The 27,692-nt window shown below is 37.2% G+C and overlaps 1 protein-coding gene across 4 annotated transcripts; it reads right to left on the bottom strand.

The window, feature by feature from the left end:
• Positions 1 to 732: 732 nt before the first annotated feature.
• Positions 733 to 27,585, bottom strand: LOC133529058 (condensin complex subunit 3). Of its 4 annotated transcripts, XM_061866670.1 has the most exons (29): positions 27,237 to 27,581; positions 23,697 to 23,867; positions 23,189 to 23,314; positions 22,284 to 22,432; positions 19,718 to 19,877; positions 18,528 to 18,709; positions 17,630 to 17,824; positions 16,629 to 16,786; positions 16,106 to 16,299; positions 14,022 to 14,120; positions 13,158 to 13,229; positions 12,279 to 12,407; positions 11,860 to 11,973; positions 10,966 to 11,037; positions 10,130 to 10,298; positions 9,597 to 9,679; positions 8,025 to 8,142; positions 7,744 to 7,829; positions 7,304 to 7,423; positions 6,768 to 6,935; positions 5,915 to 6,011; positions 5,669 to 5,743; positions 5,448 to 5,561; positions 4,619 to 4,750; positions 3,984 to 4,283; positions 2,937 to 3,197; positions 2,508 to 2,638; positions 1,604 to 1,701; positions 733 to 1,006 (listed from the first exon to the last, which is right to left on the bottom strand). In XM_061866670.1, exons 1-29 carry the CDS (start codon positions 27,396 to 27,398, stop codon positions 952 to 954), a joined length of 3,990 nt encoding a protein of 1,329 aa, XP_061722654.1. In that variant the 5' UTR covers positions 27,399 to 27,581; the 3' UTR covers positions 733 to 951. The 4 variants fall into 4 exon arrangements, with proteins under 4 accessions (XP_061722654.1, XP_061722658.1, XP_061722655.1 ...); XM_061866674.1 differs by lacking the exon at positions 3,984 to 4,283 and having other exon boundaries at positions 27,237 to 27,585; XM_061866671.1 differs by lacking the exon at positions 10,966 to 11,037 and having other exon boundaries at positions 27,237 to 27,580.
• Positions 27,586 to 27,692: the final 107 nt, after the last annotated feature.

The following is a 27,692-nucleotide window of genomic DNA, read 5'->3' as shown; positions in this document are numbered from 1 at the left end:
GTTGTACGATACATGTGCGAATAGGTAATTCGCAACTCGTGTCGATTTAAAACACTCCCTTCGGTCGTGTTTTAATTTATCGCCACTCGTTTCGAATTTCCTATTTTTCGCACTTGTATCGTAATGTACTATTAAACGTCAAACTTGTATGAAATTATGACGTTTACGTACAAATACGTTTATTTCATTACTTTTTACAGCAGTTCTTAGGTATAAGGGCTTGGGCACAACTCACGCGAGGTTCTATGGGGGGGGGGGAGGGGGGTCACGAAAACATCACGACAGATAGGTAGATAAGTAGTTCATCTTAAGTATAAAGAGTAGGTAAGTATTTATCTCAAACAAAGACAAGACATAAAAAAAGAGAACATTTACTTAACACTTGCACAGGCTGGGCTATCAAAATCGTTGCCAACTTAGCTTGGTCTGACTTTAGCAAGGTGGAGGAGCGTTGTATAGTATAAGAGGTAGCCTAGACTCCATAGGAAAAATTGGATTCAATCCTAAAGTCCAGTCTTTAATTTTTTCTAACAGGACACTTTCGTTAATGATTTTAAATGACACATGAACATGTAAGGTAGCTTTAACTTTTTCCATCCCTATTTATAGTTTATACTACATAAAATAGGCAAAACTGCGGAACAGGAAAGATACAATTCAAAATTTATTTATAGGTCGGTTCACACTGTATATTATATATATGTGTGGTTCATAAAAAAACGAGTGTACGAGTGTTATGTAAACGCATTTAATTATAGTACAAACATACAATAAGCGTAAATTCATGAACACTACTGAATATGCTAGAAAAAAAGGATTTACAGTTATTTATCCATTTCTATTACCCAAGTAAAAGTAAAGCAACATTTTTTTTCTAGCCCATTCGTACTGTAATTACTGTATAAATAAATAAAAAATTGTTAATAACACATTTTGACTTGTTTTAATTGCCTACTTCCGTTTGCCTTTTGGTTTTGTTATCACTTCTTCTGGTTCGGAATCAGACCTGCAAAAATATGTTTACGTTGGAAATTTTCGCTAACCAATTTAGAAGAACATTGTTAATGAAAAAACGTTACAGTAGAATTTATATATTATATATTTTTATATTAAAGAGAATAATCGGCGTTATTTTTAAATTATTTTCATGTTTGTGTTAGTTTTTCAGAAGAAATTAATTAAATGTGGAAAAAATCACCATCTCAGGCGAGATTTGAACCCGCGAAACTGAATCACTAGCCCATGCGAATATTTCCACCATAAGGGCCTTAGGGAGACACCCTAGCGACATCTACCGTAAGAGTGTTACACTTCTTAAACGGCTACCAGAGTCATATTGGAAATTCATCAGTAACGAACGAACGATCGCTGTCACGGATGCAGTCTCGGTGGCTCAGATGGCAGAGCGTGGGCTAGTGCTCCAGTATCGCGAATTTAAGTCTCGCCCGAGATGGTGAAATTTTCCACTTTTAATTTATTTCTAAACTTAATAATTTATTTTTAGCTTTTGAGTGAGGTTAGTTTTAAGCCAACTGTTTTAGTAATACTCATATGTTAATGTGTGAGGTTTTTTCTACACTAAGTAGGCAAAAAGAGTACTTACATATCGCTTCCTTCAGGCGTCTCAGGGATGGTAACGTTTCCCTTGGAATCGCGTCTGCTATCGGCCAATTCGCTCGAGTCGTTCAGCAGAGATTGTTGCTAAAAATAAAATAGAATGGTTAGTTATCAAGTTAAATATGCTGCTCTCAACAGGTTACGTCTATCACGGACAAAAGGTTATATAGTTAAGGGAATTTAAAACAACAAATCATTGGACAATAACATCAATTAAGAAAACAGTAATATCAAAAACATATTATATTGAAATAAAACAAATGATTGGGAGAGAATTACATAGCCTTAGTTGCTCGGGAAATTACCCTTGAGAAACTTGTCTAGGAATGTCCACACAGAACGGGTCACCTCGCGTAGCAAATTGCCAACAAGTTTTGCAAAGACATGGAGTGGGCATAACGCAGGCGCGCCCACGACGCCGTGAGCGAGGAACGAAATTTCCTCCTCGTGAATCTAATACACTGTAACTACTCTTTTTCCTCGCGTTGTCCCGGCATTTTGCCACGGCTCATGGGAGCCTGGGGTCAGCTTGACAACTAATCCCAAGATTTGGCGTAAGCACTAGTTTTTACGAAAGCGACTGCCATCTGACCTTCCAACCCAGAGGGTAAACTAGGCCTTATTGGGATTAGTCCGGTTTCCTCACGATGTTTTCCTTCACCGAAAAGCGACTGGTAAAATATCAAATGATATTTCGTACATAAGTTCCGAAAAACTCATTAGTACGAGTCGGGGTTTGAACTCGCGACCTCCGGATTGAAAGTCACATGCTCTTACCGCTAGGCCACCAGCGCTTCACTCTAACTACTATAGACAGATAACTGCAGACACAGTGTATTGGATTTAAGGGGCTCGCTGCGTGGATCCGCCTGAGATTAACTTTTACTTACAAGCTCAGTGTCGTAGACGATCGTATGTAGTTCAGTCTCGTCGGCCGAGTCGTCGTCGGGCGGGAAGCTGCCCGCGCTGCTGCGAGAGCTCGTGGAAGCTCGAGTTTGAGGTTTGCTGGCGGTTTTGCTTACTGTCGACAAGAAAACAGAATATTTTGAATTTATACTGCATTGGTATGAATCTGAGCATTGCATTAAAACGAGTTATACCATTGAATTTTTCACCGTGTGGCTTAAATCGCAAATAATATTCAAAGCTGCAGGTGGGGAATATTTAGAGGGAGACGGGATAACTGTCTGTGATGTGTCAAATGAGTGTCAGTCACATATGGACCGTTTTTCGAAGTCATAAATGTGATAAATGTATGCAGAGAATCTTCTAGAGTTGGCAGATAAGTATTTTCAAATATTAAAACGGCGTTTACTCACCTGCCTTCTTCCCCTTCGCCTTCCCCTTAACCTCTTCCTTCTTGCCCTTTCCTCTCCCCTTCGCCGGTACATTTTCACTGCTCTTCCTACTGGCAACCTTATTAGAGTCCGAGTCCATACTGGAACTGGACTGAACACCCCTAGACTTGCGCACGGTGATGTTGGAAGTGTCGATGTCTCTGAGAGGCGGGCTGGGGGACTTGGGCGGTGATGGCGATTTAGGGGGCGCTTTCTTTGATTTGGTTGCTTTGGCTTTTTGTGCTGCAAAGAAGGTCGATTATTTATACATTAACATTCACGTGCGATTTCGAGCGTAGCCACGTACATGTGTTTGCGGTATGTAGCGAAAAGATCGTGCGAACGTGCGAAAAGAGAATCCGCCTAGCGGGTCGCTGTCAGTGAATATGTTAAGCTTGTATCCGACGCCAACGACCTGGCGCGTGTGGGCGGAGCTTATACCCCTCACCGCACCACCCGCTGCAAAAGATCGAGCTCGCAGCGCCCTGCAATAGCTTTGCGTTCGAAATAAAATTTCGCTTGCTCAGGTCCGTCTAGCAACACGACTTGCCCCACTGACTATGCGGACGAGAGCGGGGTAATGGTAGGAACCTAGGCGGGATTTAGGCTTATTTTTTTGGAATTGAGGCACGGTTTTATGAATTTGCCAAATCAATTTATAGTGTTTTGTGAGAAAGATTGTAAAGTTTCATATATTTTGGATAAAAGTTGCAGTAGTAATACCGATACACCTGAAAGAAATAACGGTGCCTCCAAGATTTTTTTCTTCACTTATTTGGATTAAAATAGATTTACAAAAAAACCATATCATGGCAAATATAATTAATTAACTTGCACTTTGGTCTATTTTCGCTTTATATTAAATAGATATTTCCCGCAAGAAGGTAACAACGATTATGACTCTAAAAAAACTCGCGTTGCAACTACATTTATGGGTGCCTCGCTTAGAGCTAATCTCTGATGGAGCATATTACATTAAATTTGATATTAAGGTACTCCCGTTTAAGCTCATCTTAATAAAGCACTTACCTCTATCAACATCGACTACCGATCTCTGCGACCGGCTCCTCTTAATACCACCCTTTTCGGTTTCTTCTGTAGTTTCCTTAGTTTTCTTGCCTTTGCCTTTTACGTTTTCTGTTTCATCTGAGGTCTCTTTAGTTTTCTTGCCTTTGCCTTTTACGTTTTCTGTTTCATCTGAGGTCTCTTTACTCTTCTTGCCTTTGCCTTTTACGTTTTCTGTGTCTTCTGGCACTTCCTTGGTTTTCTTGTCTTTTGCTTTGCTAGTATCTGAGCCTCGTCTAGTTATAGAAAGTTTCTTCTTTTTGCCTAAATAGAAAATACAAACTAACGTAATTTACACTAGCTAATTGCAATAATATGTTTGTATATACATATCTATAGCTATTTCAATTACCTTCAATAACTAGCAAAAAACTTAATTTAGTTGCAGAAATTACTACACTAAAAAATTAATGCAAGGCAAATATATCTAAAGTTGACAATGGTTGAATAAAATAATACTGTTGACGCTTTCAAAGATAAGTTATGTATTGTGGCACATCAACCGCAAAGCTCAATCTACATAAGACGACCAAATATCGACTCAGTTCCCATAAATACAAAGTTGAAAATGAAATAAGAGAATTTTAGAATCCCAATACCTTTAGTAACCTTGGCCTTCTTGCTCGGCGAGACTCCGCTGCTGTCGCTGTCGGGCGCGGGCTGCGAGTCGGGAATGGACTCGGGGGAGTTGTCCTCAGCCATGGGGGTTGGTTCCGTAACTTCTGTACTTTCTATATTGAATATGAAGTGTTTTAAGCTAAGAAACAGATTAACAGTGGGATTTAAAAGCATAGTTCGCAGATGTTTCTGCTTGAAGTGTTTTGTTACTCTTATCTGATTTGCGAATCCACTTTTTTAGAACTAACAACTTGGCGCAGTCGGTAGGATCAGAACTTGCAATATCAAATCGTATACATAACATACATTATCTGATGTCACCTACACATTTTGTTAAATTTGCACAAATGTGGAACTATTGTTATACCGTATCTGGGCGTTAGTTCATGTTGTAAGTTCATGTATTCTTATTATCCCCAGATATTTTAGGTTAATTCTACTCATAATTACGAACACTAAACAGGCAAAAATGCTCCCAAGTTTACAAGATCCACTAACGCTATTTCAGTCTAGTAAAATCGATACTGCTCGTGATTCGAGTAGGAATAACCTAAAATTTCATAAGAACTAATAACAATAAAAAAACGTACATCTCTTTCTATACTAAAGAACATAACACACAACAAGATCAAGATAATTGGACAAGATCTCGAAAATTGTGGGCCCAAAAAAATAGCATTAATAGCGTAGATCAAGAGTAAATATATTCAGCGGAGCAAGCGAAGTGAATGAGTCATGTAGACGAACCTACGAAGTATTATTCGACGATGCCCAGAACCTGCCAAGCAATTTCCTATGGTACCTTCCTACCTTCGGTAATTTTTGAAATGACTTCCGTTGGAGAAGTCTCGTCTATTTCTACCTCTTCTTCGACTGTGTCGTTGACGACAACGTGGGTGCTCCTGGCCAAAGGTTGGGTGGTTGCTGTCAAAAAAAAAATATTTTATTCATTATTTTTAATAAAATCAGACAGCATTTTCTATTCAAATAAATGACTTTTGTTTACTTTCCCACGAGTCTATATTACTTACGTAAAGAAGTAGTGATTCGGCCTTCCATGTTTGCAAATGTGGTGTCGTCCGCTTGCATAGTTCCTTCTGTAACACCTGAAAAGATAAATATATAATAAAAAGATATGAGGAAAAAATTACAATTAGTCACACCGAGCGTAACATATCATAGTCAAGTCCTCACTGAAAACCAACGCCACGGATTGCTGCGGCTTTATGCTCAGTGGGGATTTCAGCGTCCAATGTTTTTATGTGTTATTGACCCACCTGTATTAGACATTTTGTTCATCGTAAGACGTTCAGTGGCTTCTATTGCCCCGAGGTAACGGGTGAGGTTGCGAGTCGACTGTTTGTCGGGCAGTTTCTGAAAAAGTGGTTTATGACAATTATCACACACACAGATAGGGAGCGTGCATGAACTGTAGGAGGCAGCACAGGAGCCGTCAGATTTTTGGCGCGAGGCGTAAATTTGATGTTTATTGTTCCGATGTAGCCCACAAGATGGCAGAACCTACTATGCACAAGAAAACACATGACGTGTAAATGTACATGTTTATGGTTCCGATTCAAGCTACAAGATGGCAGACCCTCCAACGCGCACGGGCCCTATACTGGTATATTAAAGCGTAAAGCGGATGTTGTCGACGTTATAGCTGTAACTTCACGGAATATAGACTTTTCGAAAAATTATAATAAGGGTTTTCGGTGTTCGTAACCATGTAAGGATCATTCCATGAAATTGTCAACCGTTGTCTGGACAAACGTGAATTTTCTGAAGATTTTCAGGTACAAGAGTTTCCTTTTCTGTGACTAATGGTCAAAAATATACGCAGAGAAATAATCGCCCGCTTTAAACGCCGAACAAAAGTGACAACACAGGAAATAAAATGGGTCCGTACGGGACAGCCCGTGGAATACTCCATAATTGGAAAATGTTTTTATTGGGAAATGTTTTGTGTGACATAGGCTCATCAGCTAAATAGCTGCTCGCCTATAATTATATAATAATAATAATAATAATCTGAAAGAGTATTGTGACTGCCTCTTTTCGTGTCTTTCCGTCGTCCCGCCACTTTTCATTATGTGAAAATTTACAGATAAAAGTAAAATAAATACTAACGAGACAGAGTTCTTTCAGCATATTCGCCAGCACAGTCGCCTGGTGCGCGTCTCTCGGCGGTGATAGGAGCGCCAGCAGGCGACACGCCAGGCCCACCTCGGAGGACGACGGGCGCCGGACCAAGTAGCTGCAGAGCAACATCGCCATAGATCCTTGACTGTCAGTCAACTGAAAAAAAGTCAGGTTCGATTGGGCGACGTAATAAGATATCTTTAATCACTTTTGTTACCCAAGTTAAAATGTCTATTTTCGACAGATTTATGAAAGCATCAATGCCAATTAGAATAAATAAATATGTAAATAACACTTAAAAGAACAAATTTTCTTTATGGTCCTTCGAAGATTTAAACTACTGACCAAAGCAGCCCCTTTACAAAAAACCATTGGATAATCAGTTTGAATTTGAAATTTATTTCGCGGGAATTTAGTGAATTGGTTGGTATACGTCGTGTGGCAATGTGTCTCGACTACAAAGGCATCAAAAACGGCAAACATGTTTCGCTAAAATGAATATTAATTTCTCATAATAATCATACCTCATGATTGATTCTTGTGAGTGACACAATAAATCTGACGACCGCTTCCTGGTCGATCTCTGAAAGCGGCGAACTGGATGGAGCATTTGCAAGCGTTCGCAATGTAGGTAAAGTCGCTTTCTGAAAAAAAAAAACAATACGTAACTGAGACCCGTTCGCGACGACACATGATGAAACATACGATGTCAAGTGTTAATATGACTCACGAAAGTAACATTTGAATATATTCTCGAAAGAAAACATTTTTATACAACAGACTTGTTGTTGTTTTTTTTATACCACGTCGGTAGCAAACCAGCATACGGCTCGCCTGATGGTAAGCAGTCACCGTATCCTATGCTCCTGCAACTCCAGAGGTGTTACATGCGCGTTGCCGACCCTTTAAAAACCTGGATACTCTTGTTTACGACCATACTGTAAGAATTATAATTAAAACTTACCTGTATTTGTTCCTGTGCCCCTTCAACGTTCGCCGGGAACGTTTGGAAGAAAACTCCAATCGTCTGTCGTAGCAAATCCTCCTCCACTAAAAAAAACGAAATTTCGTGTATTTGCCTCTCTATCGTATAATAGTATGATAAAGAAGGAGACGAAACTCCAATTTTCACGGTTATAGCCCAGGTAATTTTCGAGCTTTAGCGTTCTTTATTTATTCCCTCGAGTAAATTCATCTTAAATTATCGGATCATTCATCTATAAATTATCAATATCTATAAATTACCTGTAGCTGGGTTGAACCACAGCAGCATTAACCGACTCAGTATAGAGGGGGATTCAATTTGTCCAAGATGCAGTAGACGACACAGGCCTTCCACTATTATCAGCCTGTATGATGCACACTACAACAAAACACATACGTTAATAGCATTTTATACAATCGTGATATAATATAGGGCTTTACAGTCGAGTACCGTGTTTCGGCAACGAAGCTTGCTGACTTGCCTAAGTAAGGTATGAGATTGAAAAGCTTGATTATATCACTATTGTATACAATTCTTTTCCTACGAGTCAACTAGAATAATACTTTTTTTACTATAAAATCTAAATAATTAATGAAAATTTATAAGTATCTCAGTAGACACAATGCAGTACAACAAATGTATTTTTATAGGCATAGGCACGAGAGTTGAAGTCACACACACCGTCCATTCTACTTTTCGTTGTAAGTTCATACGTTTTTGACACTTTTTCGTAAAATACAGTATATTTTAGAATACTTGGAGATTACTTTCGTTTTCTGTTTTGTGATGGAGAAAGAAGCTCAATCAGGCTAACGATCCCGATAGCATTGTTCATTAAATAACTACTGTAAATATTCTTAATCACAGTAACTTAGTGGTCCTCGATTGTCTCCCGGTTATGTATGAAAATAAGGCATTTACAACTGCGTTACCGTCTTTTTACATTGATCAATATTAATATATGAATTTTGGTCAACAAAATCCTACTATTTGGTTCAGGTACAATTTGGGAATACAATTTTTATAGACGAATTCAATATCTATCATACTTTTTCTGGCAATAAATTAATGGCCATGAAAAACCTAACCTAACCCACCCAAGATTTTGAAATTAGTACCGCCAGAAACCGAACCGCCAACTGCCAGATAGAGCTAAAAGTCTCTTCAAGGTTTTTATTTATTTATTTTAGCTTAATATCGTGTTTAAACTTAAGTTACACTCACTTATTCATTCATTCAATACTGTTTTTGCTATTAGTACTCCGTGTAGCTGGACGAGTAAAACTAAAGTATGTATGTATGTATGTTTAAACTCTTTATTGTACAAAATATAAAGTAATACTTATACCACGAGAAGTTTTTTTACAAGTAGGTACAAAATATCGCGATATTGCCGAGAGCCTTTGAAATTACGATAGGTTTTAATATATTGTAGAATTTGTCAGTGAGACTACTGTAGCGTGCCTAATTACGCTAATAAAAAAAAACTAATTAGCGTTCATTCATCACACGGGGGGCCTAGCCAACATGACAATCGTTTGCAGAAAACGAAATGCTATCATTTCGATACATTATCAGGCGGGTCCACACAGAGCGAGCAGACGCACGAGGCAATCTCCTAGCGCACAAACCGGCCGAGGCACATCTACACTGGCCGGTTTGCGCGCGAGGAGATTGCCTCGCGCGTATGCTCGCACTGTGTGGATCCGCCTATTTACGTTTATCTTACCGTTTCGTTTCGTTTTCTGCAAACGATTGTAATCTTGGCTAGGCATCCTGTTACTTAAGCTAGACAAATTTGAATTCTAATACAAAGACAATAAGGCACTTACTGGACTGTCCATAATTTTCAAAAGTAGCTCGATAACCGTACTATGGGCTGGAGACACCGAGAGGATGGACTCCGAAATGGAACCTGAAATATAAAGTGTTGCTAGTTATATATTTTAACAATCCTTTACTAGATATATTTTTTACAAGGTTTGGTCGTAATATTGATGGGTATTCGGGGCAGAAGGGCTCTTGAGTAGCGAGAGCATTCCAGGAAAACGGTAAGTTTTTCCTCTAGTATTTTTCAACAAAATCCATTATTTAAGCAAAACCTAGTTATAGTTCACAGTATTGGCGTAATTTTGAGTACTAGTCGCTTACGTAACGTTTGCTTTAATGCCGAACTTTGTCAACTTAGGTATTATAATAAAAGTAGGTTCTAAAGTTTTTAAGAACACAGATTTTTAAGATTAAAAAGTTTTTCCAGGCTTGAAAAGTAAAAAAGAAAAAACAGTACAAATGTCGATTACGTGACAGATTGCTCCAGCGATAGCTAACTGTAATAGGTATGCAGAAAGAAAAGAAGATATCTTACCGTCCTCATCAACAGCGTCCAGATACGCCTTCCTCTTGCTCTTAGACACGTTCTTGGAGTCGTCCTGCGACTCCTCGTCTTCGAACACTCGCACGCCGTGAACGCACAGCAGGTCCACTATGCAGCGTAGTACTGTGAGCACTACTGACTCGTTTGATGTGTCGATGAGCTGCAACGAGATATCGACTTAATTCTACAAGTTGAAGGTGTATTTTTCAATGAGACTATGTGGAATGTAAAGCGAACTAGTCAACGTTGACTTCGATGTGTTGATTGGCTGTTACGTTACGTTAAAAAGTTTTTTCTTTCGGCGTTTAATGCATATGATTTTCTGGACATATTTAAGACCATTTGTCAAGAAGAAACTCCTATACCTGCTAATCTTCAGAAAATTCGCATTTGTATGGGCAACGGTAGACAATTTCATGAAATGCTCCACTTACTGGTACAGTGGCCATCAGATATATCGGAGCGGCCAAAGTGCTCAAAAATATCTATAAGTGTACTCTAGCGCCTTGACAATAGAAGCGTGTTCAGATATTTGTGAACACCTTGGCCGCTCCGATATATCTGATGGCACCTGTACCAATTATGACAAAAGCTAAAATAGTTGATGAAAAATAACTAATAACAGTAACGATACGATGTGACTAACGACAGTGAATAATTAACCTAAATACAATACCGTAAGGTGTATTTTCACGTGTTTGCTAGTTATTGATGATTCGTTTGATTGTTGATTGTATTTTTCTACTAAAATAAATTTTAATCAATAAATTACGTGTATCAAAAATGAACCTAAATACAAGTAGCACTAGTTATTTCAATAATCGTACAATGTATCCACTATGCGACGCCACACTGCGATCAGAGGAGCGTAATGACAGCACGCTCGAACACCTTAAGAGCTGCAAGAGAATATTGAACTTAAATACCAGTGCAAGAAGGTATTTTGCCACTTTGATAACACCTTCTTTTCAATGTTACCTCCTACAGATTCTATTCACTTATACATTAGCAAAAAAAATTACATAAATACCTACATACTTACATGCAGTCACGCCTATTTCCCGGATAGGCAGAGACCACGGATGTCCACTTACTACAATCCTGATACCTCTTACTCTTCCTTCACTTCAATAACATTCCTCATACACGCTCGTCGGTTTAGGGTGCTCTTGACCTGGCCTTTCTTCAAGATTTCCCAGTTTTGATCAGAGAAAGTCCGCCGAGGTCTACCCCTTCCAACTAGCTCTCCTACTTCTTCCTTATACACTCTCTTTGTTAGGCATCTTCCACTCATTCTTACCATGTCCAAACCATCTCAACATACCTTTCTCAATTTTTGTCACTACATCTTCGTGCAGTCCACACTTTTCCCTTATCACACTGTTCCTAATTCTATCTTATAATCTCACATCACACACACTTCTCAACACTCTTATTTCCATTGCATTCAGTAAACTCCGATGCCTCTTCTGCCATACCCAACTTTCACTAGCATACAGTGTAGGCACCAACACCCACCAAAAAATTATGACATCAAAATAACTACAAATCTATAAAATGTTATTACATGTATTAGTAGTTTGACATGTATGCTTTCAATAGTATTTAATCCTAAGAAATATATTCCCTCCGCCTTATATTTAAAGGGTTTTCGGATTTTCTAAGCAAATAGGACCGATTTTATATTCGCGTTATATTTCCTTGTTTTAATGAATACTTACATTGGCAAAGAAGAATGCCTTATTGTCGATGGCGAAATTTTTATCCAGCATTCCAAAGAGGGCCACTGTTTCTAGGGCAGGCTCCAAGATGTCTGGGTTTTGGAAGATGTCAACCTAAAGATTTCAAAAATTTTAAAAAATAATATGTTTGGGCGGTAGTAAGTAATTAGAGTCCGGCCAGGCTTAGTTGGCAGCGATTTTGGCAGTCCAGACAGTGCAAGTGTAATTTTAAACGTCAAACTTCTATGAGATTATGACGTATACTTAACACTAGCATTGGCTGGGCTATCCAAATAGCTGCTAACTTAGCTTGGTCTGACAACTGGTATAGATTTTTGTTTTGTTGTATAAAGTAAAATTGTATTGGAAAAATTAAAAATTGGCAAAATGACATATTAATCTAAAATCTAAACATTTACTTCCAACTCGTTGAAAATGGTCTGCAGCATGGGTGTAACCGTTTTGAGCTGTGGTGTGTCCAGAGCAGCGTTTAGAATGGTGAGGCACTTGATCAGCGTTTCGGCGTCCGACACTTTTTCTTTTATGGTCTGAAACATATTATCAAGACTAATTTATTCATAAACTACATCATAATCTTCCTAGCGAGGTCCCCGAGCCTGGGTTCTGTCGTGTAACCCCCCAACGCAAACGAAACTGGGAAACTGGGCCTCATAGGGAATATTACGCAAAACTTTGCGTAGGGGGCGCCACTACCACATATTGAGGGATTACCTCGAAACACAAAAATCGAAACGAAATTTAGTTTTCTCGCGTTTTACGATAGGCTCTCTGAAAACAAACCTCCTTGATGCATCAATGAAGTGAAAACTTCTGAATAAACTGTTTAAATCATAGTATATATAAGTTACTCTAAAACTTACTTACTTACTAAACAACTGTTACTTATAAACAATATGTACTAGTGCTGCACTCTGGTAGCAAAACATTGCAGTAATACCCCCTATTGTGAGATTAGTCTAGTTTCCTCTCCTTGTCAATGAATCACACAATTGAAAGGGTGTAGTAGATAGCCTTTTAAAAAATTGCCCCTTTTGCTTTGAGAAACTAATAAAAGATGACGAGGAACTCAAATCTTTGGGGGCAATATTTTGAAAGGCTATCTTTCTACACCCTTAGTCCAATCAAAATTTTATTTGGCTTTGGCAAGTTTTTTTGTTATCATCTTGTACCATCCGTAAATATTTTCTAGTAAATAAAGAAATTCTATTCTAAAAGGTTTTGATTCGTGAGCGTCGAGCCTCGTCTAGAGTGGTCTAGTATGGAGTCATGGTACTCACAGGAATGGGTGGCGGCGGCGGCGGCGCGGCCCGCACGTCCAGCTCCTCCAGCTGCTTCTGGATGTCTGCCACCTGCACGACGCGCAACAGTCTTACCACATAATAAATAATACTACTACCGTACAGTCACGTCTGAAAACATCGACACGATCAAAGTGCTTAAAATATGTATACACGACCTTATGGCCCATGTATTAGGGTAGTGTATACATATTTTTGGCGCTTTGTCCGTATCGATATTTTCAGACGTGACCGTACAGAAATAACACTTCCTACAAAACCGAAGTTTGACAGCGATTCAGGGACGAATCTTGTTGTCCCTTTCTAATGTATGACACTATCCCTTTCGAGTATTTAGTGTTGCACGCATAAGGACGTCAACTTGTGCCAACCCTAATAATTGGCCCTACCTCCTAACCCTAAACCTCGGAGCAATGCTGAGCCGAACGGAGCCGGGAAAAGCCGAAAGGAGGAGTGTCGCCTCACTGCTATTACTTGGTATTGACTAGAGTGCAAAAAGATGTTCACGTCCTCTTCCAATTTATCATGTATTTTAGTTTAATTGTATATTGTTTAACCTTTTGAACACCAAGAACACCTATTTTTTTTTATTTCGTGCCACAGCGCTATTGACAACCATAAGTGTTATGGCGTCAAAGTAACCTTTACACTTTCAAATAAGGTTTACATTAGCTCGCTTGCGCCCGTGACCTTAGCGTGTAAGCGACGTTTTCGTTTACGGCGTAAAGCGTTCAAAGGGTTCATTTAATCAAGATTCAAGAGATAAACAACGATCCTTTGTTGAAATGAACGTCGATAAATGTTCATAATTTTAAAATTAATAAAAAGAAAATTGAGGTATACCTTAGCTTTGCACTCGGCTGCGAGTGCGTAGTTCTCCTCCCGGACCGCGTCTTCCTGCGCCTCTATTGCTACGTTTAGTGACACGCGCAATCTTGCTCGCTAAAATAAAACAAAATAAATATAAGAGCGTTTCCCAAACACGAGGCGTACATAGGCTACGGAGACTGCTTACCACCAGGCGGGCCGTATGCTTGTTTGCCACCGACGTAGTAAAAAAAAAAAAACAACAACATAAAAAACACAAATCATAAACAAAATAATGTCTTATTTTGTTATATAATTATTTGCTTACACAGCAAATTTAAAGTGTTTTAAATGAATTACCTTATAGCGCTGTCAAAATCTTGATATCCAAGCTTTCAAGTTTCATTGATTTTTTTTTTATAAGACACACCAACAGTACATAAACAAAGCTAGCAAAGTAACAAGTATAGTGGCCACGTATAATGTCTATGCACCAATAACAGGTGTGCAACAACACTCAAACAGGTCGAGGGTTTTTACACTACATTATTAACTACAACTATACATTAATAGATTAAGTGATTGAAACATGCATAGGAAAATACTAACTACTACTAATAGTACTAATATAATACTACAAGCATTTTAAGTTTTTTTGAACATTCTGCGCTCAAGTTTGTTTGAACATTCTGATTAGTTACATATATCCTCGTAAAGCCCACGGTCCTACCCGTAGTACCTATTTATGACTTTAATGTAATTTAAACCATTTTCAGTTGGAAAACAGTTCTATTTCTTTTAAATTAAATTAAATTAAAAATATATATATATTTATTTGGTCGCATACAATGTTCATATAATTGTGCTAGTATCTCTTTTTAAGTATTGTAAATACTTGTATTACGAGAATACCGCTCTTCCACTATTGGTAAGTAACAGAATTATTTTATGCTATTAACATTAGTTATGGTAACAATTTACATTTATAGTTAGAATTAAAATTAACATTAGAATATCATGCATGACTAAAAACTAGTGTAAATATTGTTCTATTTAGTATTCATTCGATTACAAAACAAAAGAAATTTCCTTATTTTCTTCGCTATTGATTTCAAATTCAACTGGCACATTTTTCTACGGTGGACCTTATAAAAACACATAGTAGGATGTTTATTTATATATTATAGGTACTTATTTGTTATCTTATAATAATAATGTTGTGCCAGACCATTTTTGGATGTGACAAATGACCAAAAAGAGGAAATTTTTTTTTTAGAGAAGTATTGGAGAAAAGTTACTCTTTTATTAATTTCAGATCGCTTGAAGAATATTCAACTTTCTCAGTCTTGGAATATGTAAAAAGCGGTCAAGTGCGAGTTGGACTCGCCCATGAAGGGTTCTGTACCATTTATGATGTATTAAAAAAAATTACTTACTAGATCTCGTTCAAACCAATTTTCGGTGGAAGTTTGCATGGTAATGTATATCATATATTTTTTTAGATTTTTTCATTCCGTTATTTTAGAAGTTACAGGGGGGGGGGGGCACACATTTTACCACTTAGATTAGAAACCTAAATATCATTTTTGAAGACCTATCCATAGATACCCCACACGTATGGGTTTAATGAAGAAATATTTTTTGAGTTTCAGTTCCAAGTATCGGGAACCCCCAAAATTTATTGTTTTTTTTTTCTATTTTTGTGTAAAAATCTTAATGCGGTTCATAGAATACATCTACTTACCAAGTTTGAACAGTATAGCTCTTATAGTTTCGGAAAAAAGTGGCTGTGACATAAACGGACAGACAGACGGACATGACGAATCTATAAGGGTTCCGTTTTTTGCCATTTGGCTACGGAACCCTAAAAATCATAAATGAGCAATTTCTTGGCGTATAATCCAAACTTCGCGCTCCATGATCCAAGATCACGATCTCGTCGATAAGGGGCTGTGCAGCGAACGGTCCAGTGCGCTTACATCCTCCGACACGTCCTAATCGCACCCTACATTTGGACCGCGCTTCTGCCGCACCTAGCAGCAGTTGGGACTTGCTTGGATTATTCCGTGAGTAGTGTTAATACCATCATCATTGGCTAAAAGGCTGTTGACCGAGTATACCTTCATCTTGAGCTGCTGCGTGTCCGGTTGGGGCGCGGCTGGCGGCGCGGGCGGCGCGTCGGGCTCGGGGGGGTCGCGGAGCGCCGCGATGACGCCGCACACCACCTCCATCCGCGGGGACAGCTCGGGGAACACCAGTTCCAGGGCTGATACTAGTGGACGGATGACATCTGCACTGAGGTGCCCGTAGTCGCCTGTTCAATAAATGTCGTTTAAAAATTATCCATCGAGAAAACAATCGAGGCATAGTTAATTGACCCTTCTCAACCTTATTAAAACGTGCTTTTATGAAGACATAGTCACACTCACTCGAAATGCAACCTTATCGTATGAAATGTAAGGTCGAAAGTTTACCGGTGAGTAGGTCGGATTTTAAGGTTTTTTAGGTTGGTACACACCGACGGCTCAGTGTTTTTCCCTCGCAGAATGCAGCCTAGTTCGTGCGGGACACATTGGCGCGTACGAAAGCATATTAGGAAATTAAAAATTCAATCTTATCACTAAGAACTGAAGGTCGATTTACCGGTGAGCACGTCGGTTATAAGGTTTTGCAGCGCGGCGCGGCCCGGCGGGTCGGTGTCGTACACGCGCAGCATGCAGGCCAGCTCGTGCAGCACGTACTGGCGAGTGCTGGAGCTCACGGGGTCGTCTGCTTCGGACGGGCAAGGGGACTCCACGATACTGTAATATTTTTATTTTTATTATATGGATTATAAATAAAGACGCAAATAGAAGGAGCATTACTCGGAATTGTTTACCCCCGTACGAACGCGAATTTTCTCAAGATTTGCAGGTATGAGAGTTTCCTTTTCTGTGACAATCGGTCAAAAATATGCACAACAAATAAACGCCTATTTTAAACATCGAAAAAAAGTCGCAACACAAGAAATAAAAAGCGTCTGTACGGGACAGCACGTGGAATGCTCCAGAATAATGTGGACAAATGGAACAGGAAGATACGATTCACAACTTTTAGCATGAATTAATAATTAAATAAAATAAAAATATTATACGACATTATCACACAAATTTACTAGGGTCTGATTTTTCAAACATCAGATAAAATTATCTGTCAAATAGAGATAACACTTCCCCTTTCACAAGCAAGAAAAATAATCGGACAGACAGACGTACATGACGAATCTATAAGGGTTCCGTTTTTTGCCATTTGGCTACGGAACCCTAAAAAGGCCTACAAATAAATAAAAAAAGTCCCACAGTAAGCTGAATAAGGTACTTAGACTACGATAAATATATTATAAAAATACTAAATAGAAAACACCCAAGACTCAGGAACAAATACCCGTGCTTATCCCACGAATAAAAGCCCTTACCAGGATTTGAACCCGGGGCCATCAGCTTCATAGGCAGGGTCACTGCCCACTGGGCCAGACTGGTCATCAAGAATTTTAAGCTACAAATAGGATTCACTGAGCACTAAAGGGTTAATAAATGTTGCACAGTGTATACAACATGGATGATTGGAATAGACAAATCACAATAATAGCAAGTGGCTATACTCACGCTCTAATATACCCGATGAGCACGACCAGGTCTGGCAGCACCATCTCCAAGGTTTCATCATCGTCTATTTTCTGCAGATGTTCAGCCAGGTGTCTCCAGTACCACGCTGTTTCTTTATTTAGTTTCTCCGCGGGTATTAGGCGGAGGGATTTCTCTGTGGGTAGCCATAAAAGGAGCTCGGAGATTGGTAGACGTCTGAAAATCATTGTTTTAATAGAATAATTATCACGACTCGCACTGAATAAAATGTTTGTCACTTATTACGAGTATGATAAGATAAAGCATTTGGTTTATGCTTTAGTTTATTTTGTAAAACCATAACGTTTCAGCATATCCATAGTATCTGTCTGACCGTCCGTTGCTTATTCGATCTGTGATCTTTAGATACGAGAAAGGTCCAATTTGGAATGAGTAGGTATATCAGTCATTTATGGGTATGATAAAACCTAAAATAATAATATTTAAGGTCCTCCTACCTACTCCCACATCAAAGATTCATTTATTATGTAAGATGTGAAAAGTCTAAGACAATTTCGTTCTTTGAGTTTACGAGATGCTAAACGAGATGGCGCTGTATGGCTCCAAAAGTTATGTGGAATATGCGGTAACTTTGGTTGTCAAAAGTTGATGTTTGAAAATTCAGTGACCACCAAACATATGGCATTGTGCAGCGCCACTGCGCGCTAGAGGGCACTTTTTTCTTAGACTTTACCTCTCTATTAGAATCAATAACTCTTGGTCCCATATATTCAAATGGGACATTATGATTTTTAATTTCAATGAAAAATGCACAAGTCAATATTGGTCTACATTGGTGCAAAATGGTTTGATCATTAAGATAAGATGAAACATGGTGTAAAAATAACTATAACCAGCTATAATATTTAGACAAACTTACTTGAATAACGATTCCAGCAGTTTCCCAGCAACATACTGAGAATCCTTAGCATCCTGAGCGTTGTCCAAACGTATAGCCTTCAGTAGATCGACGATGTTGCCGTTGAATGTGCTCAGCCAACCAGGGATAAGGATTTCTTCCACTACGCGGCGGACGCGGGTGCTTCGCTCAGAAAGACCAACCTGAGCAAGACCAAAAGGACTTGATATTATATTAAGAATAATATTTTCACCACGCCAACTGGTAAAGGCCCTCTTGATTGTTCAAAAACTAATGAGAAAGTTGCATTTTATCCACATGGGTAAAGTAATCAGATGCAAATTTTGAGTTGTTTCCTTATGTTAGCTAGTGGAATTGACTTTTAAATGACGGTTTTGAATGATACATTTTTTATTACGTTCAATTGGATTTGATTTGTTTTGATTATTTTGGTATTTCATAATTAGTATTTTCCTCGCGTTGGTGAGGTGAAAAATGTTGTGTTTCACTCGGAGGCAAAGTTGCTTAACCCTCGTGCCTTGAAACCCTCGCAACGCTCAAGATTCCACTTCTCAAACCACTCGCTACACTCGTGATTCAAATATGGAGTCTTTCGCTTGTTCGGGTATGAATATTAGCACGAGCGGTTAAACATCAACTTTGCCCCCTTGTTAAAAAAAATAACTACCGTAAAACTACCCAACTATAGTCCAATACTGCAACTATGGTCCACAAGTTCAAAAGGAAATTAAGTATCTATATCTATACCAATGTTCCTTTTGGTTTACTCCTAGTTTTACCTTCCATTTATAAACATACTTTGCCTTAGAACTACAAAAATATAGTTAAATACACACCTGAACGAGAAAAATTGAGTTTATTTGTGGACCATAGTTGGGAGCTTTGGACTATAGTTGGGTGGTTTTACGGTATTGCTCAGTCAGCTGTCAGTCATCAGCTGCAGAACATAGGCTTCTACCGAGGAACTTCAAAGCAGTTATCTGCCGTCCTCGCCCAACGGTTCCCGTTGATCTTGACTGGATTAATTATCGAGATGTAGAGAGCCTTCTCAGGCTGCGTCTCGTCCTCCGATTATCAAGAACGTGCCCATCCCACAGCTACTTAAGTCTAGCAACTCTAAGAGTTATCTCCATGCAATCTTAATTCAATTTAGCTTGTAGCTTGTTGTAAAAGAGATATTCACTAGGCACCTTGAGTGTGAGCACTCTCTGCCGCACTCTCAGCTGAGTGACATTAACGTTGGCGATGTACATGAAGGCGGCGCGACGCACTGCCTCATCCACGTCGCATAAGCGCTCTAGCACATAGGGCACGTTGCGCGTACATTTCGCTATTTGCGATACTATTGCTCTGAAAACACAGAAATGGCTAGTGAAAAGTTGTTATAGCTGATTTGTACTCGTATTATGCTCAATAAGTACATACAAAGAAAATACTTAGAAAATCAGTATTACAAGAAACTTAAGGCTACACGAAAATCATGATATCAACAACATAAATGGAGGATAAAGTTGTATTAAAAAATTTAACTACATAGTAATTTCCTTTTATTTGTTTACATAAATAGTATGCCATTCTCAGATCATAGAAAGTACTAGATGGCTGACGGAGGCGTGGCGCGTGTCGCCGCGACATGGCCACATCGTGGCCATACCGGCCCGCCGTAAGACAGTAGCAAATTAGCTGTCATTGAACAATGTGCGCGTCAATTTTATTGAAATGCCGAATTATAGCGTTATTTTGTGTCGAAATAGGAGTGCATTCAAAAACTATAAGGATCATGGAGTTACATACTACATGTGAGTACATTTTTTTTCACGTATTAGTCAATAAAACCACACATTTTAACAAATAAATCCAGTGACATATGATTTTTCTGAGTCAGACCATGTTGTCATACAAACGCGTGGCAATTTGTCTATGCATCCTACATTGACGCTTTGGCATGGAAAACTATTTGTAGTGTCCTTAGCAACGGCGCAATGCATTAAACCGCTAACGATATTCACAGGGGCATTATTGTTTCTTGGTACGACCGCCAACCGCTCCCTTCATTGACGCCGCGAAGTAGAGTGGTGCTCGTGCATATAATTGATCTTTGAGGGTTATCGATAAAAATGTTTGGATATAGTGTGTATGAAAGTAATTATTTTTCAAGTAAAATTTTACAATTATTTTATATGCACCTAATGTTTAATTTAATACTTAGAGGTATTAATTTGGATTAAAAATCGAATAGGTAAGCCAAAAAATAAACTGATTTAATTAAGTACAATTTATTTATAACATTATAGTTTATACCTATAAGTATATTTTATTCAGGTTCTTAGCAACGATTCGAATAACTGCACTAGGTATAATTAAATATGTTCATGATTGCAATTTTTTTCAGTTTCCCTAAAAATCCCAGTATTAAAGAAAAATGGATAGATGCTACAGGTAGAGGGCCCTAACTGGTTTACGAGCGAGAAAAGTGTTATTTGTTCGGATCATTTTCAAGAAAAAAACGTTTCCAGTTACACTTCGCCTCATTTATATAACGATAGAATATAAATATGTTTAAAATAATAGTATATTGTATACTTAGTTGATCCAAAAGTTCTATCAGAAAGATTTTTAATGATAATTATGATAACTCTTTCCTTATTATTCGTACATATGATTTAAAAGCTTATTTAATGGTGCATTAAACTTACAGTATAATTTACTATAACTTGCTTTCGCAGTTCTTCGTAACTCTATGTAACATGCTGGAATTGCTTTCAATTGGTGACGAAATATGCTATAATAAACTGAAACTATTTTTTAATGAAGCGCTCGCGTCTAACGACAATCCCAAAGTAAACAATTTAAACAAACATTACATCAAATAATGACTAAAATTTAAACCAATTTGATTAGTTAAGCATAAACAAGCTTTCGCATCATACATACACATGTTTTTTTTTTAATTAAAACAATTATTATTATTGTTATTTTATCAGTAAAAACCTTTGTGAGAGACCTTATGGATCAACTAATATACCTTACACGTACCTTAAAATTCTTAGCTCGTAAATAAGGTCAAAAATTTAAAGGAATATAAATTAAGTTTATGGCAATTATTACTTAAAACAAAAATGTCAAAACTCTAAGGTCATGTTCAGAACATGTAAAATATCGATAGCTCTATCGAATTGTCCTCACTCTAGTGCCGCCGCTCTAGGCTCCTACACCGCGCGGTTTGGCCAATCACAGCGCGTGAGTTGGTTGTCTGGCCACGCCTTTAATGATGTGGTGGGGGACAGTTGGAGACAGCGAGACTCGTTGAAATTATGCTTCGTTATAAATCTCCTTACTTCTTATATCTATGATGCCATTATACTGTTTTTAACCTGTTGTACCTAGTTTTTATTGTAAAACATGACAGATTTGAGATACTCGTACTTAGTATTCCCATACTTTGTTTTGACATGAATTATAGAATTGTTGACATAAGATTGATTATTTTTAAGACATTTTTTCCATTAATTAAATAAATAATTTTATGTAAATAGTAATGATAATCATAATATAAATTAATGTAGTTTAGCATAATTTGATATTATGAGAATAAATGTGACGTTCTCAAGCAAAAGTACGACATTATCGCTTACCATAAGGGCGTAATTTGCTCGTATCTTTATACAAATAACCTGTCAGCGTAATTATGGCAAGCTACAATGTGGTACCTTTTGCTTTAGATCGTCACAAATATCTAAATGTAAATCATAATACCTTCTCACTGAAGAACTAGGATCGCAGCTCATGTGGAATCTGTAAGCCCTCGTGACTTCATCATCTGGATCCATCGGGTCCTGCAGGCGCTGCAGCGCGAGCGCCGCTCGGCAGCGCACGGCGCCACGGGTGTCTTGGAGCCTTTGCATCTGTAGGTAACATGACAAACGTAAAATGAAGGAAAGTAAAATGACGCGCAAAGAACCACCTTAATGGCAATTTTAGGGCGTTTCAAAAATTTGAAATTTCTTATAAAATTTCCTGATGCAGCTTGCTCTGTGAAACGTAACTAGAAACAAGTTTGATAATATCTGGTTAGGAAAATTGCAAAGCTGTCAAGGTTTTTGGAAGTTGGTGGGCGGTAGAAAGGATTGGTAATATGGTAACGAAATTAAATGTTTATTTTATAAATTGAAAAATATAGTAAACCACGACCATGTGTCCTGAGCTAGGAAACCTTGTGTTACAGGCTTACAGGACCTAGTTTCAAAAAAAGTTTTAGTAGTTTAGTTTAGTTAATTTGTGTTTAGGTTTTCGTCATACCTATTTCTTATTCTATGCTTTCTTAATTTCTTAATATTGTATCGATTTATTTGCTAGAATCATGGTTAACACAAATTATTGTTGAATGTTCATCAAAATATTAGTCCATCACAATTCTGCCGACTTACAGCGTGCAAATTTTACTACAAATACTTAATGACTAACATGCATTTACTCTATATTTACATTTCATAGATTAATTATTACTTAATAACAATGTCAATATTTATAATTTGTTAAGTACAAAAAAAAACCAAAATGAGTATCATAGTATTAACAAATGTCCTACTAATTAAATTTCCTTAAATGCCGCAAGAGAAGACCCTTAATAGGTGGATCAATCAATAGGTACCAGTCCTTACCTGTGACTGGAGTAACTTGGTGCACAGGTCCTCGTCCAGCGAGGCATCTTCACCAAGAGCAGACAGCACGGCTTCCAGCAGCTGGCTGGCGCGGTACCGGACTGACTGGCCAGATACACACTGACACTGGGACAAGTGTAATTTTATAAATATATGTTGGCCAAACATTAACATCATTACAAAAAGCAAGAAATTTTAACATTTCTATAAGTGACCAATTAAATTACGAAAATTGTATTTCTCAAAAAGAAAAAAGTACTATCTTGACTTCTTTAAGTCAATGCAATCAAAAGATATGCATGTTTATATCACATGTTTCGTATAGGGTATTTATGTGCCATTGACCTTGAAACAGGCTTTAGTTTACGCTCTTACTGGTGTATCCAAAGCAGTCTCTTTTACCACAAGTAAAAGGAAAGTCCAATAAAAAAGTTATATAAATTGTATGCATGTTCTTTTTAGTTCTTTCATTACGATCAGAAAGAAGACAGCCATAACTCATACTTACATCAAAAATAATATTGATGATAAACAACAAGAACTCCTCCTCATCATCCAGGGTTGTGCAGAAGGTGGCCACAAACTTGATAACCCGGTCCACATTAGGACTGGTATCTCCGAAAGTAAATAAGTACATCAAAGCATTCTTGAAACTCTCTCTGAAGAGTTGCTCATCCATCTGCAACATATTCACCTTTATGATCAGTACAAATACAAAAAAAAATATTCCCATTAATATTTACAAGCAATGTATGGCTCATTATTAATTATGTTAATCAGAAATATTATATGAGACAGCTTGGCTGGCTTTTAGCCAATCTTACACAAATTGACTGTCTCACAGTAAGCTCAATAAGGCTTGTGTTGTGGGTACTAGACAACGATATATGTATATAATAGATATATATCAAATAAATATATAGAAAAAATCAATAACATAGGAACAAATATTTGTGATAAACACACAAATACATGCTCCTACCAGGATTCAAACCCAGGACCTCCTACTTCATAGGCAGATTCACTACCAACTAGACCATTAGGAGGTCATTAAAGAGGCCGTCATAGAAGGAAAATTACAATTTTGGTGTGGTACTAAGCATATGGCCAGAGGCGGCGTTAGGCGTAGGCGATGTGGTCTTGCCCACTTAAATTAGGTATACAAGAATTAACTTATAATACAGACAATGACATAATTAATGTGAAGATCTAATATCTAATCTAACCATACCGAATGTAGGGACAAATGGGAATACTGGTGTATCCTCATTTGTCCCTGCCAGGCATAGATGGGGATAGGTGCATTCAAATGAATCATTCCCATCTGTCCTTGCCTCAAATAGGGCGGTGGTCACATGGGGCTGAGACAAATGGGAATAAAAAAACCATTCTTATTTATATAGGCCTTTGTTCTAAACATGTTTGTTGTTTTTTTATAGTAAGTTAGTTTTCAAGTATCTCAGTTCAGTGTGCCTGTCGATAAAGGCCTCCAACTCCTGCCAGTATCTCCTCTCTCTTGCCACTCTTGTACAGAGAGGTCCCACTTTAAGTATAATTTCATCTTCCCATCATGTTAATTGAGGGCCTTTCGATCTCACACCACCACACTTAGTTTATTATTGATAGTGGTTTAAATCTGTCTCACACGAGCAAGCACATGTTTTCAAATCTTAGCCTGCTGCACAGTACATTTTTAATATTTATTACTTATCAAAGTAAGCGTAATTATTACTTTCAAAAAGGTATACATGCAAAGTATTGTGCCGTCATTTAATAATTCTCTGCAGCTGAAAACATTTGCAAAGTAATAATTGATCATATATTATTTGAGTTTGCTTTAACACACATTAATCTCAAGATTGATATAAAAATGACCCTGCAACCGCAAATACTTTAAACTAATGTATAAGATTTCTGATATAATTTCGGGTGGCAGTTTGGACGTAGTTAAAGGAAAAGGATCCAATCCACAAAAATACCAAAACATGAGTTAAGTATACCAGGCAGGCCTTTAATGTGTATATTTTCATTCAGCAAAAAAGCACTGAGCTCACATAGCGTTTTCATATTTTAATCGACATCGGATACCATCCCCCATGTATGAAAGATTAAAAATGATATTCACCAATAAGTATTCAATACTCTTGGTACCTTGTTGTAAAATTATGTTAGTGCCAGGACTGGTTTATATAAATTACAACAAGAAAAACCCAAACTGCTTGGAATCTTTTTGAGAAAATGCAATGAATACTTTTCGTCCTAAATATATATCAACAAAACTGATCCAACCTATTTGGATCGTTTTTGAGAAACTAATTTGACGATGTGTAAATATTTTAGCTAAACAACAAAAACGATTCAGCAAACTTGGATCACATTTGTGGAATTCTTGTTATTCCAGCATTGGTGTATCAGTAAACAACAAAAACGATTCATGTTAAATATATTAACTTTAGGCTGACTTTTTAAATTTAAACAACTTTATACTTAACCTAAAAGGCAGTTTTACTGCTATGATAGGCTAATTTTGAATTTTTTACTATATATGTCGACTTGGATCGTAATTCATAAACAAACTAAATAGATGAGGAAAAATAACAGAAATCATTCAAACTGTTTGAATCATTTTTGCAGGTTTAAATTAACTTGTTCTTATATTCAGCGTCAAACATCAAAGTTGATTTAAGTTACTTGGATCTTTTTTGATAATTTACTCCAGGTATAGTTTCATAGTGGCAAATTAATCAACGGAAAAGATCCAGTTTACATACATACGTTATAGGGTTTTTTTTTTTAATTTAAAATGGCAATATAATGCTAAATTTTAATAACGATGCATGTTAATTATATTGTTCATAAAAAAATTTGCTTTTAGTATTAATTTCGTATATACGTTGCTGGTATTAATAATGTTATAGTAATTATATTTTGAAACTTTACCTATCATTTTTGTAACTAAAAAAACTGATTTTGCTATTGCGTCATGCTGTGCATTGTCGCGAAAGACAGGCCTGTGGATTTGTAACGACAAAAATGGTGAGTTAAAGCTATTTTGGTTGAGTCCATCAAAACATCTTCCGACTCATAAGATAAATTATTAAAGTTCTGTTCTAATATGTGTATGTTATTATTTAGCTGAGAATAGCGATCCTAAATTTTTTGCAAGGAAGGCATGCTATGACAAGAATGAAAAAAATGACGAAAATAGGCATAAAAGTAAGTGGTATGGTTATAGTTATATATCTTTTAATCTACAATTACTTTGGTATTAACTATTAAATATTCATTTTCCGTTAGTTTTACAAAAGATTAATATGTGATGAATTTGGTATGTCATGGGAAATATTGTTCAAAAATGGTATTTTGATTTATATCCTAAATTTTTTTTTATGTAAACGATTAGTGATGCGTTTCAGCGGGACTGGCGGGACCTTGCTCAGCACAGGGAGGATTGGAAAGCTAGAGGGGAGGCCTTTGCCCAGCAGTGGGACACACAAATAGGCTAATAAAAAAAAAACAATTAGTGATTATAAGAGGCTTTTATTATCGTTAAACAGAAGTGATCTCAATTTTGTTAATACTCAATACTTTGATAAGCTATTACATTGTTTTTTTTCTTTTCTTGGTGATTTTCTCGTTTTTTTTCCAATTTATTGGGATGGATCCTTATTGTCTATTTAAAATGAAAAAGGTTACATGGAAAAAGTATTTTCTCAAAATGGATCCAACCCCACATTTAGTTAAATATCTCAAGAAATACGACATTAAACTAAATCGTTTATGTACAGAATCTTAAAACACGTCAAAAGTCATGTTTCATCCAAATAAGTATTATGGGAAAAGTGAATCAGTAATGAGGAATACCATTTCTAACTTTAAACCTCCATAACTTTTGCTCATCTCGCTGTGGATTGAATCCTTTTCCTTTAACTACGTCCGTTTATAGTGCAAGTCGCTGGTCAATTGGAACTTTTTGAGCAAATTATGATATCAATATACATTAGCCCGATTTACTCGGTACCTCATTTAGCTGAAATGGTTTACGTACCTTTTTGTAGATTTTGGTCATCTCTTTAGCATACTTTTTGTGTTGTACAATGTTGTATTGAACGTTTTGAAATATCTGAAACATCGTCGGATCATTTTTCGGATTGGGTTTCGGCTTATTCATATTAACACTTTGCAGAACATCTGCGTCCGTTGGCGGCATTTTTGCCAATAATATTTTTTTAATAGTACTCGGTTAAAAACTAAGATTAAGATGTTAATAAATAATAAAGAAAACACTCCAATTCTAAAAACGACCGTTGTTTGTTATAATATTTTTAAAATTAGGCTAGACATTTACCTGTCACTGCCATATCAAAAAATTATAAGGCTTGATCATACTTATCCCCAAAGAGCATATAATGATATAATCACTACGTTTTCCTATCTCGTTGGTATGAAGGCTCTATAAGTATAACAATTTATAATTATTTAATTCCGTAATTGAAACGAAAAC

This window comes from Cydia pomonella, chromosome 20, assembly GCF_033807575.1.
Source record: "Cydia pomonella isolate Wapato2018A chromosome 20, ilCydPomo1, whole genome shotgun sequence".
Lineage (NCBI taxonomy): Eukaryota > Metazoa > Arthropoda > Insecta > Lepidoptera > Tortricidae > Cydia > Cydia pomonella.
The sequence above is the reverse complement of the archived record's forward strand: the minus strand, read 5'-3'. Positions and strand labels throughout refer to the sequence as shown.

Excerpts from the sequence above, each read along its gene's own strand:
- LOC133529058 (XM_061866670.1), bottom strand. The coding sequence starts at position 27,398 with ATGCCGCCAACGGACGCAGATGTTCTGCAAAGTGTTAATATGAATAAG. Across the intron at positions 4,751-5,447 it reads CATTTCAAAAATTACCGAAG|AAAGTACAGAAGTTACGGAA; the intron begins GTAGGAAGGTAC and ends TATTCAATATAG. Across the intron at positions 1,007-1,603 it reads ACGCCTGAAGGAAGCGATAT|GTCTGATTCCGAACCAGAAG; the intron begins GTAAGTACTCTT and ends ATATTTTTGCAG.